Source organism: Anser cygnoides, chromosome 30 (assembly GCF_040182565.1).
Source record: "Anser cygnoides isolate HZ-2024a breed goose chromosome 30, Taihu_goose_T2T_genome, whole genome shotgun sequence".
In the NCBI taxonomy this organism is placed as follows: Eukaryota; Metazoa; Chordata; class Aves; order Anseriformes; family Anatidae; genus Anser; species Anser cygnoides.
The window spans coordinates 447,138-461,453 of NC_089902.1; the positions used below are offsets into that span (position 1 = coordinate 447,138).

General features: G+C 51.9%; 2 protein-coding genes across 2 annotated transcripts; both read left to right on the forward strand.

Annotated features, from left to right (window-relative positions):
* Nucleotides 1–1,109: 1,109 nt before the first annotated feature.
* On the forward strand, nt 1,110–5,278 carry LOC136787566 (olfactory receptor 14C36-like). The gene is made up of 2 exons (XM_066984878.1): nt 1,110–1,209; nt 4,317–5,278. Exons 1-2 carry the CDS (start codon nt 1,110–1,112, stop codon nt 5,276–5,278), a joined length of 1,062 nt encoding a protein of 353 aa, XP_066840979.1.
* A 6,065-nt stretch (nt 5,279–11,343) lies between these two features.
* LOC136787567 (olfactory receptor 14J1-like) lies at nt 11,344–12,298 on the forward strand. The gene has a single exon (XM_066984879.1). The coding sequence runs from the start codon at nt 11,363–11,365 to the stop codon at nt 12,296–12,298; it is 936 nt and encodes a 311-aa protein (XP_066840980.1). The 5' UTR covers nt 11,344–11,362.
* The last annotated feature ends 2,018 nt before the right edge of the window (nt 12,299–14,316 follow it).

Below are 14,316 nucleotides of genomic sequence, written 5' to 3' on the forward strand. Positions count from 1 at the left end.
GGGCCCATGAAAGGAGCTGGAGTTGCTGCAGGGCATTTTGCAGATGCTGTAGTGGCTGCAGGGTCTGTCAGAGGGGTTGGAGTGGCTGCAGGACTTGTCACAGAGGTTGGAGTGGCATTGATTGTGGCTCTGTAGGCATAGGCTGAGACCCAGCACACTGCAGTGGTATGTGTCTCTTTGGAAATGCCAGGGTGATAACACCACTTTTCCAAGCATTTCGCAGTTTTTTAGGATTCTGTACTGTCTCAGGGATGAAGTTCCAAAGCTTTGGAGGTGCCCCCTGCTCTAGGTGCCTGCCCAGATCCTCCCACAGTCCCTGCCACTCCTCACTCTCCTGCCTCTGGACAGATCTCTGGATGGCATGCATTAAGTAGTTGCTTAAACATAAACAAAAGCTGAAAAATATGCAGGAGACATAACAATAGGAACATGCTGGTTTGACCATCCCAAGGATATTCAGAGCTTTGAAGAGCTAGTGTAATTAGGCTGGAGGAGAAGGGGGAGGTGCAGGAGAAAGGGAGAGTGAACCAGTGGGGAAAAGTGTCCTCCCCTTGTCTCCCCCCAGTGGCTTGGTTTCCTGAGGAGAAAAGGTCAAGAGTGTAGTTCTTAATAGTTTCTGAGTCATATCATAAGCCAGTGTTACACAATACAAGAAAAGAATAAACTTGAAGCAGCCATCAGAAAAGATAAACAGTATGACAGGGGAGACATACAGGAAGTCATGTGCTATACAACACAGTTCTGAAATTGAGCACAACAGACCTGAGATTAAAAAAAAAATAAAAAAAGAAAGAAAATCAAGTTTGTGATCAGCAACCATTAAAATCAACTCATGCTTATAAAGGTTTACTTTTAACATGCTGTGGTGAGATCTGTCATTGGCTCAAACTTTATGCTCCATGTCGGGCACCAAAAAGAGCGTGTTTTAACCCAGCAGGCAGCTCAGCACCACACAGCCATTCCCTCACACACACACCCTGCTACACCCCCAGCGAATGCAGGACAGAATGAGGAGGGGGAAAAAAATAAAATAAACTAAAAAAAAAAAGTCATGGGTTGAGATAAAGACAGTTTAATAGGACAGAATGGGAAGACAAATAATACGGACAATGATGACGATGACCGTGATGGTGATTGCCTGTCCCGCAGCAGTGGTACCCCCTACCCTGGCCAGCCACCCCATATTGATTGTTCAGCATGACGGCTGCGGTATGGAACATCCCTTTGGCCACTTGGGGTCAGCTGTCCTGCTTCTGTCCCCCCCAGCTCCTCAGGCACCCCCAGCCCTCCACTGCTGGGCAACAACTAAGCCATCAGTGTGTGATAATCATTCTTCTCATGCTAAATGCAAAACACAGCATCATACCAGCTACTAGGAGGAAAATTAACTTGATTCTAGCCAACTCCAGGACACCCACAGACTAAGGGCATGATATCTCTGTGTGTATATCAAAAGAGAAAAGGTGGTGGAGATTAATTAGAAAGTACTGGAGCTGAGCACGATGCAGATGGTGTGGAATATGGGGTGGATATTGTCCTCGTTGTGGCTGGGATAGACTTTATTTTCTTCCTATTAGCTGGTATGGTGCAGTGTTTGTTTATAGGACACAGTTCCAGACAAAATAACAGCATGCATGAGAAGGAAGAAGAGAAAAAGTGGAATTGGGCAGCCTTCTATCCCGTACCCTTAAATGATTCTGTGCTGTAATACCATTCAACTGGTTGCTGCCGTATTGTCCAAACTGTCCTGCAAATTCCTGCTGCTGTTACCTTGTGAGAGACGGCATAATCAGGGTGAGCCATCTGCCTGCAGACATTAACAGCTGACAGAAAGAAGCATCTGTCCAGGGGAACCTAGAGAAACTGCAGGATTTGGCCTAAATGAACCACTTGATCTTTACAAGAAGAAGAGCCCAGTGCTGCACCGGAGGAAGAGGAACCCCCCACATCAGGGCAGACTGGGACCCTGCTGAGTGAGCAGTGCCCAGGAGGAGGAGGGCCTGGGCACCACGAGGGATGCCATACGAGCAGTGGTGCTGCTCCCCAGGAACCAGGCCAGCTTCCTACAGAGCTGCCTTACGAGGAGCATGGCCACCAAGGATATCTGAGTTATCAGACTCAGCTCAGATCCGGTGTGACACCACACGGACAAGGGCTTAGAGCCAGCAGGAAAAGATGTGCAGGTCTGCGAGTCCCTAGGACAGGCTGGTGTAGACAGGACAGAGGGCTGTGACAAGGCTGACATTCCCAACAGGACCCAGGGCTTTGTGTCCATGGCTCTGGCTGTTGTCTCTGCCACTGAGGCCTAGGAGGAGACAGCTTATCGTGAAAACACCAGGGCCTCATTGCCTCCTCGCCCCCACCCATGAACCAGGCAGGGCTCGTAGCATTCTCCTGCACTTGCCCATGCACATCCCCATCTCCTCCTGCCCCAGGAAGAGCCCTGAGCAGTGTGTGAAGGGAAAGGATCTCCCTTCCCAGGGGCTGGGGGTCAAGGCCTGGCCCTTCTGCTTGGTGAAACACATCCAGTTTTCCTACACATCAGTGCCACCTTCACATTGCCTTTGTCTCCTTGTCCTCACCGCCTCCAATGCTCTGCTCTAACGAGCTCCAAGGGAGGCTGTGTCAGTGCTGGCCCTCAGGGGGACACTGCAGGAAACTTGCCTCTGACTTGGACTTCTTGAGAGATGTCTTCCATTGTCTCTCAGTGCCTGAGGTTCGTGGGCTCCTCAGCAGAGCCCCCCGAGGGGGGATTCCAATGCCTTGGGCTGGGCGTGTGGTGCTGAGCTGGGCCGGGCTCCTGGGACAGAGAGAGCTCGTGGCAAGAGGGCCCTGGTGCAGAGAGACAGCTGTGCCCAGGAGCAGCTCCTGTGCACAGCGCAGCAGGGCTGGGGGCTCTGACCGCAGCTGGCACGGGCAGAGGAGAGAAGGAGAGAGGGCTTGGAGGCAGTGAGGAGCCAACAACAGAGGGCAGCGTGTGGCAGGACAGATCTGCAGGCTCTTGGCACCGTGAGTCTCTGGCAGCAGGGCCATGCAGGTGGGGTTGCCAGAGGGGTCTTCTACAGCTGGCAAATCCGATGCCTGACAGCATCTGTCGGGATAGTTGTATCTCTGTTTTTCCAGAAAAGTGTAGAAGATGCTGTAGAGAATGTCATTTATAAGGGGGCATTTCAAGAGGAAGACTGAGCATCAGTTTATCTGAGCTTTTTTTGAATTCTGTACTTTCAGATTCCTGCAGTGGAGGGGAATCTGAGTGAATCCGAGTACACATCTTGTGGGATGGGTCTGTGAGCATGGACAGGGAGGAGACGTGGGGACACAGAAGCGGCTCCCAGCAGGGACACGGGCAGGCAGCAGGGACATGGGCAGGCGGTGAGAGGGAGCTGCTGCCAGAAATGCTGTGCGAGGGAGGGCTCAGGCACCTCCCTGCCATCCCCTGCAGGGCAGGCGCCTTCCCTGGGACACCCCCTGCTCTCCTCTGCCACCAGCACAGCCTCTGCCCTCAAGCCCCTGCTGTCCCCAGCAGGAGCTGCCTCCTCTGCAGGCAGAGCTGCAGCACAGGAGGGTGTGCTGAGTGTCCGTCTGTCCCTCCCTGGCCTTGCCTCCCCTGGCAGCAGCACGCTGCCATTCCTCCTGGCTTCTCCACCTGGCCGTGCTGCTGCTGCTCTTGTTCCCAGGCTGCCTGGGGATGGGGGTTTCACCTGCCCATGGAGTGAGCCCTCGGGGTGCCTGGGGGAAGGGGAGTACGGGGACAGGGTGAGGGGTCTGGAGATGGGCACTGGGAGCCTGGTTTCCTCTGCTCTCAGCAGCGTCCATGTTTTTTTTGAGATGTTCTTCTGAGTGCAGCTGTCTTGTAGATCAAAGAAATGCCCACAGAGGGCAGCTGATAGCAGGACTGATGGACTTCGGGCCTTAACTCGGACTTAGAAGCAGCCTTCAGGTGTCTTGGGGCAGCTAGAATAAAAAATACAAAATAAAAATAAAAAATCCCAACAGCACTCCTCAACAGTTGGTTTGAATGTGAGCCAAACTGCGGCAAAAGTCTTTGGTATTAGGAGTAAAGTAAAGCTGAGATGACACCAAATTCCTCTTTATGTCTGGCTGTAGGACAGGACTGACTCTTCCACTGCCCACAACAAAGTCTCCTGCTCCCAGGGACACCCTAAGGCAGGACCAAGTAGAACTCAGGAAAGGGACCTGCCATATGCCTGCCTGGATGTGGAGAATCATTTGGGGAGGTTTAAATGAGAAATGGTAGGAGTTTTCCTCTGCTAAGTCGGTTGTACATTATGAATGTCTTTCTATTCTTTGAGCAGAACCCAATGCCTCTAAACAGCAGATGTCCAACAGAAGTTCCATCACCGAGTTCCTCCTGCTGGCATTCGCAGACACGCGCGAGCTGCAGCTCCTGCACTTCGGGCTCTTCCTGGGCATCTACCTGGCTGCCCTCCTGGGCAACGGCCTCATCCTCACTGCCGTAGCCTGTGACCACCACCTCCACACCCCCATGTACTTCTTCCTCCTCAACCTTGCCCTCCTCGACCTGGGATCCATCTCCACCACTCTGCCCAAAGCCATGGCTAATGCCCTCTGGGACACCAGGGCCATCTCCTATCAAGGATGTGCTGCACAGGTCTTTCTGTTTGTCTTCTTGATTTTGTCAGAATTTTATGTTCTCACCATCATGTCCTATGACCGCTATGTTGCCATCTGCAAGCCCCTGCACTACGGGAGCCTCGTGGGCAGCAGAGCTTGTGCCCAGATGGCAGCAGCTGCCTGGGGCAGTGGCTTTCTCAATGCTGTCCTGCACACGGCCACTACCTTTTCCCTGCCCCTCTGCCAAGGCAATGCTGTGGACCAGTTCTTCTGTGAGATCCCCCAGATCCTCAAGCTCTCCTGCTCAGATGCCTACCTCAGGGAAGTTGGGCTTACTGCTGTCAGCTTCTGTATAGGTGTTGGTTGTTTTGTTTTCATTGTGCTGTCCTATGTGCAGATCTTCAGGGCAGTGCTGAGGATCCCCTCTGAGCAGGGCCGGCACAAAGCCTTTTCCACGTGCCTCCCTCACCTGGCCGTGGTCTCTATGACTGTTAGCACTGGCTTGTTTGCCTACCTGAAGCCCCCTTCCATCTCCTCCCCATCCCTGGACCTGGTGGTGTCATTTCTGTACTCAGTGGTGCCTCCGGCAGTGAACCCCCTCATCTACAGCATGAGGAACAAGGAGCTCAAAGATGCAGTGAGGAAAATATTTCTATACATGCTTCTTCATCATCAAGAATGACTTCATTATTGTGATTATTATCATATCATTTTTGTCATTATACTTATTTTCAAAATATAATATTAGAAATAATCCTAACAGGACTACCTGTTTATTTGGGAAAATGAGAGAATGATTTCGTTAAGTCTATTTTTATTAATATTTTTACAACATTTTATATTGATAGAAATAATGTTATTCTTATCTTTCTACATAACAAGTTATAAAATTATTTTCATCCGGTCATAGAATCATGGAATCATCGAATGGCCTGGGCTGGAAAGGACCTCAAAGATCATCTAGTTCCAATCCCCCTACCATGGGCAGTGACACCTCCCAAGAGATCGTGGTTGCTCAAGACTTCATCTACCTTGCTCTTGAAGACCTGCAGGGATGGGGCATCCAATACCTCTGTGGAAAACCTGTTCCAGTGCCCCACTATCCTCTGAGTGAAAACTTTCTTTCTAACCTCTAATAGGAATCTCCCCTTTTAGTTTAAAACCATTTCCCCTTGTCCTATCACTGTCTACCTGAGTAAAGAGTCCTTCTGCATCCACTTTATAAGACCACTCTAAGTATTGAAAATCTGCAATGACATCACCCCGGAGCCTTCTCTTCTCCAGGCTGAACAGCCCCAGCTCTCTCAGCCTTTCTTCATAGGAGAGGTGCTCCAGCCCCTTGATCATCTTCGTGGCCCTCCTTTGGATCCACTCCAACAGCCCACAGCCTTCTTGTGCTGGGGTATCCAGACCTGGATGCAGGACTCCAAGTGGGGCCTCACAAGTGCAGAGCAGAGGGGGACAATCACCTGCCTCCACCTGCTGCCCACTCCTCTCTTGATGCAGCCCAGGATGCACTTGGCCTTCTGGGCTGTATGTGCTCACTGCTGGCTCATGTTGAGCATTTCATGCAGCAGAACCCCCAAGTCCTTCTCTGCAGGGCTGCTCTCAATGAGTTCTTCTCCCAGCCTATCCCCATGTCTGGGATTTCCCCGGCCCAGGTGCAGCACCTTGCACTTGGACTTCCTAAACGTCATAAGGATCACATGGGCCCAGTGCTCAAGCCTGTCCAGGACCCCTTGGATGCCATCCCTTCCTTCTATAGTATCACTAGTATATCACTATAGTATCTATAGTATCCACCACTCAGCTTGGTGTCATCTGCACTCAATGTCGCTGTCTATGTCATTGATGAAGACATTAAACAGTACTGGTCCCAGGACAGACCCCTGAGGTAAAGCACTTGTCACGACCCTCCACTTGGATATAGATCCATTGATTGCCACTCTGTGGTTTTGACCTTTAGCCACTGAATGGTGCACCCATCAAATGCGTCTCTCTCCAATTTGGAGACCAGGATGTCATGTGGGACCGTGTCAAAGGTCTTACAGAAGTCTCAGTAGATGACATTGGTCAGTCTTCCTTTATCATCTGATGTGGTCACTCCATTGTAGAAAGCCACCAATTCGATATGGCACGATTTACTTTTTGGTGAAGCCATGCTGGGTGTCTCGGATAACTTCTTTGTCTTGCATGTGCCTGACACTGATTCCAGGAGGATCTTTTCCATGGTCTTGCCAGACACAGAGGTGAGGTTCACCATTCTGTAGCTCCCTGGGTCCTCCTTTCTACCGTTCATCAAAAGGGGAATGATGTTTCCCTTTTTTCCAGTCACCAGGGACTTCACCCGACTGCCAGGACTCTTCAGATATGATGGAGAGAGGCTTGGCAACTACATCAGCCAGTTCCCTCAGGACCTGGGGTGCATGTCATAAGGCCCCATAGACTTGTACGTGTTTAGTTTCACAAGGTGTTCCCAAACCTGCTCTTCACTTACAGTGGGTGGGACTTTGACCCCCAGTCTCCATCTCTGGGTTCAGGGAAATGAAAGACCCTGGAAGCCTGAGTGGCAGTGAAAACTGAGGCAAAGACGTTGCTGAGTCCCTCAGCCTTCTCCATGTCTGTCATTACCAGTTCACCCTTCTCATCCACCAGAGGGGGAACACTCTCCTTGGCCTTTCTTTTCTGAGCCATGTATCTGTAGAATCGTTTCCTGTTATTCTTTGCTTCACTTGATAAGCTCAGTTCCATCCGTGCCTTGGATTTTCTTATCCCATCCCTGCAAATCCAAAACAAATCCATGCATTAGGGCCTGGGAAAAAGGAACCCTGGACCATCGAAGCCATTCTGGAAACAAAACTTGTAGGTAGGAAGCGCAGTTTTGTGGAGGTGCAGAGCCAATGGGCACGTTGTGGAGGATGATCCTAAAGACCTTTGTGTCCTTTTCCATCCTGACTACAATGCCTCTTCTGTCTCAAGACTAGAGTAGCCAACAGAGGTGAGACAGACACTCTGGGATCAAGAATGTCATCAGAAAGCTGATCCCAATAAGATATGGGGAGGTCAGGAGCAGCCTGGACGAGAGAGATGTGAGATTTTGGGGTGGGAAGAAGAGCTTGGCCAGCAGAAATTAATGATTTCGCAGAGGTAAGAGGGGTCATATAATGTTGATGCTGCGGTAACACTGGCTTAAAACAGTCACGTATGGCCCTTATTTTACTTGAACCAGGAATTTTAATCCCTAAACCTAAATGCTACTCCAACACTCTGACAGGAATCAGTTTTCTCTCTTGCTAATCCTAATGCCTTCCCTTAACACTAGCATTAAAATGTTCTATTTAAACCTAGACTTTTTGGGAGACCTAAACAAAAACCTAAAGCATAGAGCTAGTCCATACTTTAAACACAGATCTGACACCACAAGCAGATCAGCAAACACTCCCACTAAAACTTTGCTTAATGTCTACCCCAGAAAGAAAAAACAGGTAACGAGAGGTCTAGAGAGAGGTCAGATCTACCTCAGGATCTCCTGCCCCAGCAGGAAGAATGTGGCTGTAGCAGTGACAGGGAGGTCACTTCTGTCTCTGCAGCTGATAGGGCAGCAGCAGGAACGTGTCACGCAAAGGGACTGTGAGGTGCCTTGTGTCTGGAGGTGGCAGGTCAGCCTTGGCTTCTCCCTGGGATGTGCACTTTGGGGCTGACATCTGCCAGTGGCCCTGCTAGGCCAGCAGAAGGCCCCTGCTTGGCATGCTGCCTGTGGGATCCCCTCTGCCTCCATCCCCAGGAGGACCCAGACACAAAGAAGGCCCGCAGAGGGCTTGTCCTGTCCCTTCTGCTTGAGTCCAGGACTGGACAGCAGGAGGCACAAGGCTTGGCTGTGTCTAGCCAAGAAGCTGCAAGGCCAGCAGCAGGCCCAGGCCTTGGAAGATGCTGGTGAGGTGACTTCTGTGTGCTTGGCTGACAGGCCGCAAGGAGCCTGATGGGTTGGGATGCCTACTTCGGGAGTGGTTTTCACCCTGATGGAGCTTTCTTTGGTAGTAGGAAAGAGCAGGAGAGAAAAAACTGCCACAGAATCACTTAGGAAGGGTGGCACTGGCCATGAGGAGGAAGAAATATCCAGGGGAACAACTGGTCTAGCTCCTAGAGACTGAGGCAAAGAAGACATTAAGTGCCTCAGCCTTTACCTCATCTCTTGTCACCAGGTTTACCCCCACATCCATTAAAGGATGATGAGTCTTCTTAGTCCTCCTTTATTAAAGTGTTTATATAAACGGTTTTTATTGTCTTTGACAGTAATAGACAGATTGAGCTCTACCAGCGCTTTGGCCCTGCTAACTTTGACCTGCACAGTCCCATAACATTCCGGACACAGCTCCAGACAAACTGACAGCATGCATGAGAAGGAAGCACAGAGGAGGTGGAACCTGGCAGCCTTCCATCCCCTGCCCTTCTGTGACTCTGTGCTGCGATTCCATTCAGCTGGTTACTCCTGTGTTATCCAAACCTTCCTGCAGCTCCTCATGCCGCTGTCTTGTCAGAGAAAGCACAATCACACGAAGGTTGAACTGTCTGCCTGCAGATGTTAACAGCTGACAGAATGCAGCATCCATGTGGGAGAACCTTGAGAAACTGCAGGATTTTGCCTACGGAAACATCGTGGCATTTACAAGGAGAAGAGCCCAGTCCTGCACCAGAAGAACAATAACCCCACACATCAGGGCAGACTGGGACCCTGCTGAGTGAGCAGTGCCCAGGAGGAGGAGGGCCTGGGCACCACGAGGGATGCCATCCGAGCAGTGGTGCTGCTCACCGGGAACCAGGCCTGCTCCCTGCAGAGCTGCCTTACGAGGAGCATGGCCACCAAGAAGATCTGAGTTATCAGACTCAGCTCAGATCCTCTGAGATACCACATGGACAAGGGTCTGCAGCCAGCAAGAAAACAGGTACAGGTCTGGAAGTCCCTAGGACAGCCTAGTGTGGAGAGCAGCAAGGGCTGTGACAAGGCTGAGAGTCCCAACAGGACCCAGGGCTTTGTGTCCATGGCTCTGGCTGTTGTCTCTGCCACTGAGGCCTACAAGGAGACAGCTTATTGGTAAAGCACCAGGGCCTCATTGTCTCCTCGCCCCCACCCATGAACCAGGCAGGGCTCGTACCATTCTCCTGCACTTGCCCATGCACATCCCCATCTCCTCCTGCCCAAGAAAGAGCCCTGAGCAAGGTGTGACAGGAACAGGTCTCTCTTCCAGGGTTCCAGGGGTCAAGGCCTGACCCTTGTGCTTGATGAAATTCATCCAGCTTGCAAAAGTGACATCAGGGTCACCTTCACACTGCCTTTGTCTCCTTGTCCTCCCTGCCTCCAATGCTCTGCTCTAACGAGCTCCAAGGGAGGCTGTGTCAGTGCTGGCCCTCAGGGGGACACTGCAGGAAACTTGCCTCTGACTCGGACTTGTTGAGAGATGTCTTCAATTGTTCGTGATTCTTCAATTGTTCAATTGTTCAAAGGTTCGTGGGCTCCTGAGCAGAGCCCCCCGAGGGGGGATTCCAATGCCTTGGGCTGGGCGTGTGGTGCTGAGCTGGGCCGGGCTCGTGGGACAGAGAGAGCTCATGGCAAGAGGGCCCTGGTGCAGAGAGACAGCTCTGCCCATGAGCAGCTCCTGTGCACAGCGCAGCAGGGCTGGGGGCTCTGACCGCAGCTGGCACGGGGACAGGAGAGAAGGAGAGAGGGCTTGGAGGCAGTTGGCAGTGGGAGGATGCTGAGAGCTGCCTGCAGGAGAAATCTGCACAGCCCTTGACAAGGTACGTCTCTGGCTGCAGGGCCATGCAGCTGCACGTCCTGGAAGGGTCTCCTGCTGGGTCTTGTTGCTGGGAGGGCAGTGGGCAATGCAGTAGGCTTTGGGGGTCCTGCTGGATGGCACTGCGAGGTGAGGAAGTCTGGCAGAAGCCCCTTGGGGTGTCATAACCCAGCTGCCCCTGGTCAGGCAAGATTGGAGTGGCCAATCCTCCTCCAGATACTGCAGGGGATGCAGATGGGATAGTGGAACAGCCCGGACTGCAGATATTCATGTCTGTCTGTGGGGTGTTCTTCTGGTCTGCAGGCTGCTCTCCAGAAGGATGCAGCTCTCTCGTGGCATCCTTGTGTTATCCAGGTGCCCCAAGGAGAAGACACCTCTGTGCTAAGGCCATGTCCGTGCTGCTGGATGGCTGTCTCTGGGCAGCTGGAGTGAGGCCTCTGCAGCCCTGGTGAAGAGGGAAAAGCTGAGATCCTGCTCATGCAAGACAAGGTGAGGATCCTGTCCAGCTGCACTTGGTCTGGGGCTTCTCTGCTCCCAGCTGTCGGTAGTTTCTTCTCAGGGGAAAACCGAATAGATGGTTCTTCCTAAACATTACAGGCGTAGCTACCAGAAAATGAAGCAAATAAATGCCTCTTGTTCTACACAATCGTTGGATAATTTCCTTGAAGCAACACTGCAAATCTTCTGGTCTGACCAGTGGACTGAACTTGAGTTTCCCCCATGTTCCTGCCTTCCTCCTGCTGCACAGCAGGAAGGACTCCTCTGGAGCCCACAGCAGCCCCTGCTCCCAGGGCCACTCTCAGCCAGCACCAGCTGCAGCTGAAGCAGGAGAGCTGCAAAAAGGTTCTCCTGCATAGAGAGAGGCTTGGGCTAGGGGTGCTCTAAGGCTTGCAATAGGTTTTCCTCAGAGAAGTCTGTTTTAACTTTTTTCTGCCTTATCCTCTTCAACAGACAGCTGTGTCCAAAGTCAGGAAATGGCCAACAGCAGCTCTGTGAGCGAGTTCCTCCTGCTGGCATTCGCAGACACGCGCGAGCTGCAGCTCCTGCACTTCGGGCTCTTCCTGGGCATCTACCTGGCTGCCCTCCTGGGCAACGGCCTCATCCTCACCGCCGTAGCCTGCGACCACCGCCTCCACACCCCCATGTACTTCTTCCTCCTCAACCTCGCCCTCCTCGACCTGGGCTGCATCTCCACCACTCTCCCCAAAGCCATGGCCAATGCCCTCTGGGACACCAGGGCCATCTCTTATCCAGGGTGTGCTGCACAGGTCTTTTTCTTTGCCTTTTTGATTGGAGCAGAATTTTATGTTCTCACAGTCATGTCCTACGACCGCTACGTTGCCATCTGCAAGCCCCTGCACTACGGGAGCCTCGTGGGCAGCAGAGCTTGTGCCCAGATGGCAGCAGCTGCCTGGGGCAGTGGCTTTCTCAATGCTGTCCTGCACACGGCCACTACATTTTCCCTGCCCCTCTGCCAAGGCAATGCTGTGGCCCAGTTCTTCTGTGAAATCCCCCAGATCCTCAAGCTCTCCTGCTCAGGTTCAGACTACCTAAAGGAAGTTAGACTTCTGGTTGTTAGTGCATGTTTAGCATTTGGCTGTTTTGTTTTCATTGTGCTGTCCTATGTGCAGATCCTCAGAGCCGTGCTGAGGATGCCCTCTGAGCAGGGCCGGCACAAAGCCTTTTCCACGTGCCTCCCTCACCTGGCCGTGGTCTCCCTGTTTGTCAGCACTGCCATGTTTGCCTACCTGAAGCCCCCCTCCATCTCCTCCCCATCCTTGGACCTGGTGGTGGCAGTTTTATATGTGGTAGTACCTCCAGCACTGAACCCCCTCATCTACAGCATGAGGAACCAGGAGCTGAAAGCCACACTGAAGAAACTGATTCTAGTTGTATTATTTACTTACTAAGGAACTGTCTATCTCTCCTTTCTAGTTTAACTCAAGTTAATCTCAGGCAAGTTGTGACCTTTAGGTGTAGCATTTGTCCTGGTTTCAGTTAGGACAGAGTTAATTTTCCTCCTAGTAGCTGGTAGGGTGCTCTGTTTTGGATTAGGATGAGAAGAGCGCTGATAACATGCTGATGTTTTAATTGTTGCAGAGCAGTGCTTACACCAAGCCAAGGACTTTTCAGCTTCTCGCTCTGTCCTGCCAGCAGGCAGGCTGGGGGTGCAGCAGGAGCTGGGAGGGGACAGACCCAGGACAGCTGACCCAAACTGGCCAAAGGGGTATTCCATACCATCTGACGTCATGCTGAACAATTTATATGGGGGTACTGGCCATGATAGGGTGGCCGGCTGCTTGGGGATAGGCTGGGCATCGGTCAGCGGGTGGTGAGCAATTGCATTGTGCATCACTTGTTTGTACACATTATTATTATTACTATTATTAATATTATTAATATGCATAGTCGGCACAAAGCCTTTTCCACGTGCCTCCCTCACCTGGCTGTGGTCTTCCTCTTTGTCAGCACTGCCATGTTTGCCTACCTAAAGCCCCCCTCCATCTCTTCCCCAACCCCGGACTTGGTGGTGGCAGTTCTGTACTCGGTGGTGCCTCCAGCACTGAACCCCCTCATCTACAGCATGAGGAACCAGGACCTCAAGGAGGCCATGAAGAACCTCTTTGGATACATGCTTTTTTTGAACCATTAATGTTCACTTGAGTTCCAGGTTTATTTCAGAAACTGGAAAATATTTTTTATTATTTGTCTTTATGAATATTTTCTCCAAGTTGTGGTTTTCATTTAAATAAAGTTATTCTTGACATTCTGCCTGTTATTTTTTCTAACTTACTTTGACCCAATAGTCTCATGTAAAACTGGGCTTCACATGTAGATAAATACAGTAAAGAAGCCAGGAGAAATTCATTGTTATCAGCTGCCGTCTCTTCCCATCTCCTGTGCAGCTGGGGGAGCAGCCCCAGCACACAGGAGGGGCTCAGGGCCCAGAGCCCAGCTGCCACAGGGAGGAGCAGCCCCGCTGGCCCTCGCGGCTGCCCCTCACTGCCCGCTGGGCTCTGCCTCTCTGCTGCCTTCGGGTCGGGGCTGCTGCTTCCCTGGAGCCATGGCCATGGCCAGCAGCAGGACGTGGCCTTTCCACTGCTGCTCTCTTTTTCGTTCCTCATTGTTTTCTTGTGCTCTTGTATCTGTGTTAGTCTTGAGGTCTCATGTACCTTGGTGACAGTCCTGTTCTCTCTGCAGTGACATCCCTGTCCCTGCAGGCAGCAGCAGGCACTGTGCAGCCCTGGGTCACAGCTGGCCTCCCTGCTAGCACCACAGTAACAAAAGGGGCTGCTCAGGGCAAACCCAGAAGCCTGGGCACCTCTTCCAAATGTGCTATCAGGAATAGAGCCAAGGGGTTGCTCCCTGCTCTTCTGTTTCCTGGGCTTCTTCATGGAGCAAAGGACACTGGCTGAAAGTCCCAGGGCGGTCTCTGAAGGAACAAAGTGATGGACCAAGCGCTCAGTTTGTGGTGGCACTTCCCCAAGCAGACAACAACTGGTCTTGGACTTCTCAGCACGGGACTGTGCCTCCCGCAGTGGGGCTGATGGCCGATGCCAGCCTGGAGAGGAATCTGGAGCTGCCAGGAGATGTCAGGGGATCTCCAGGGACAATGTGCTCAGTGGGTAGTGAATAGAAAACTTCATAAAATGAGTGACCATCCAAAGAACAGTCTGGTAAAGGAAAAGTCAAATCTGAGGGGACCATGTGCTAAGGGGGATGCACAGAGCTCCTCCAGTGAGATGCCACTACTGCAGGGGAAGAGGGGAAGGTTGGAGAGCCACGTGGGACCTGTGGGCAAGAGTAGTACGTGCAAAGCATTTGGGGATATTTGCAGGGGCAGCGTGAGCATGGGAGACAGCAGTGAATGGAGCCTGCAGAGCGTGAGCCTGTCCAAGGTGGACTGACCAGAGCTCAAGTGCTCAGT

Bases quoted from the DNA above. Each gene is read 5' to 3' on its own strand.
- LOC136787567 (XM_066984879.1), top strand. From the start codon at position 11,363: ATGGCCAACAGCAGCTCTGTGAGCGAGTTCCTCCTGCTGGCATTCGCA.
- LOC136787566 (XM_066984878.1), top strand. From the start codon at position 1,110: ATGATGACGATGACCGTGATGGTGATTGCCTGTCCCGCAGCAGTGGTA. The intron at 1,210-4,316 runs GTATGGAACATC...TTCTTTGAGCAG, and splicing joins TGTTCAGCATGACGGCTGCG to AACCCAATGCCTCTAAACAG.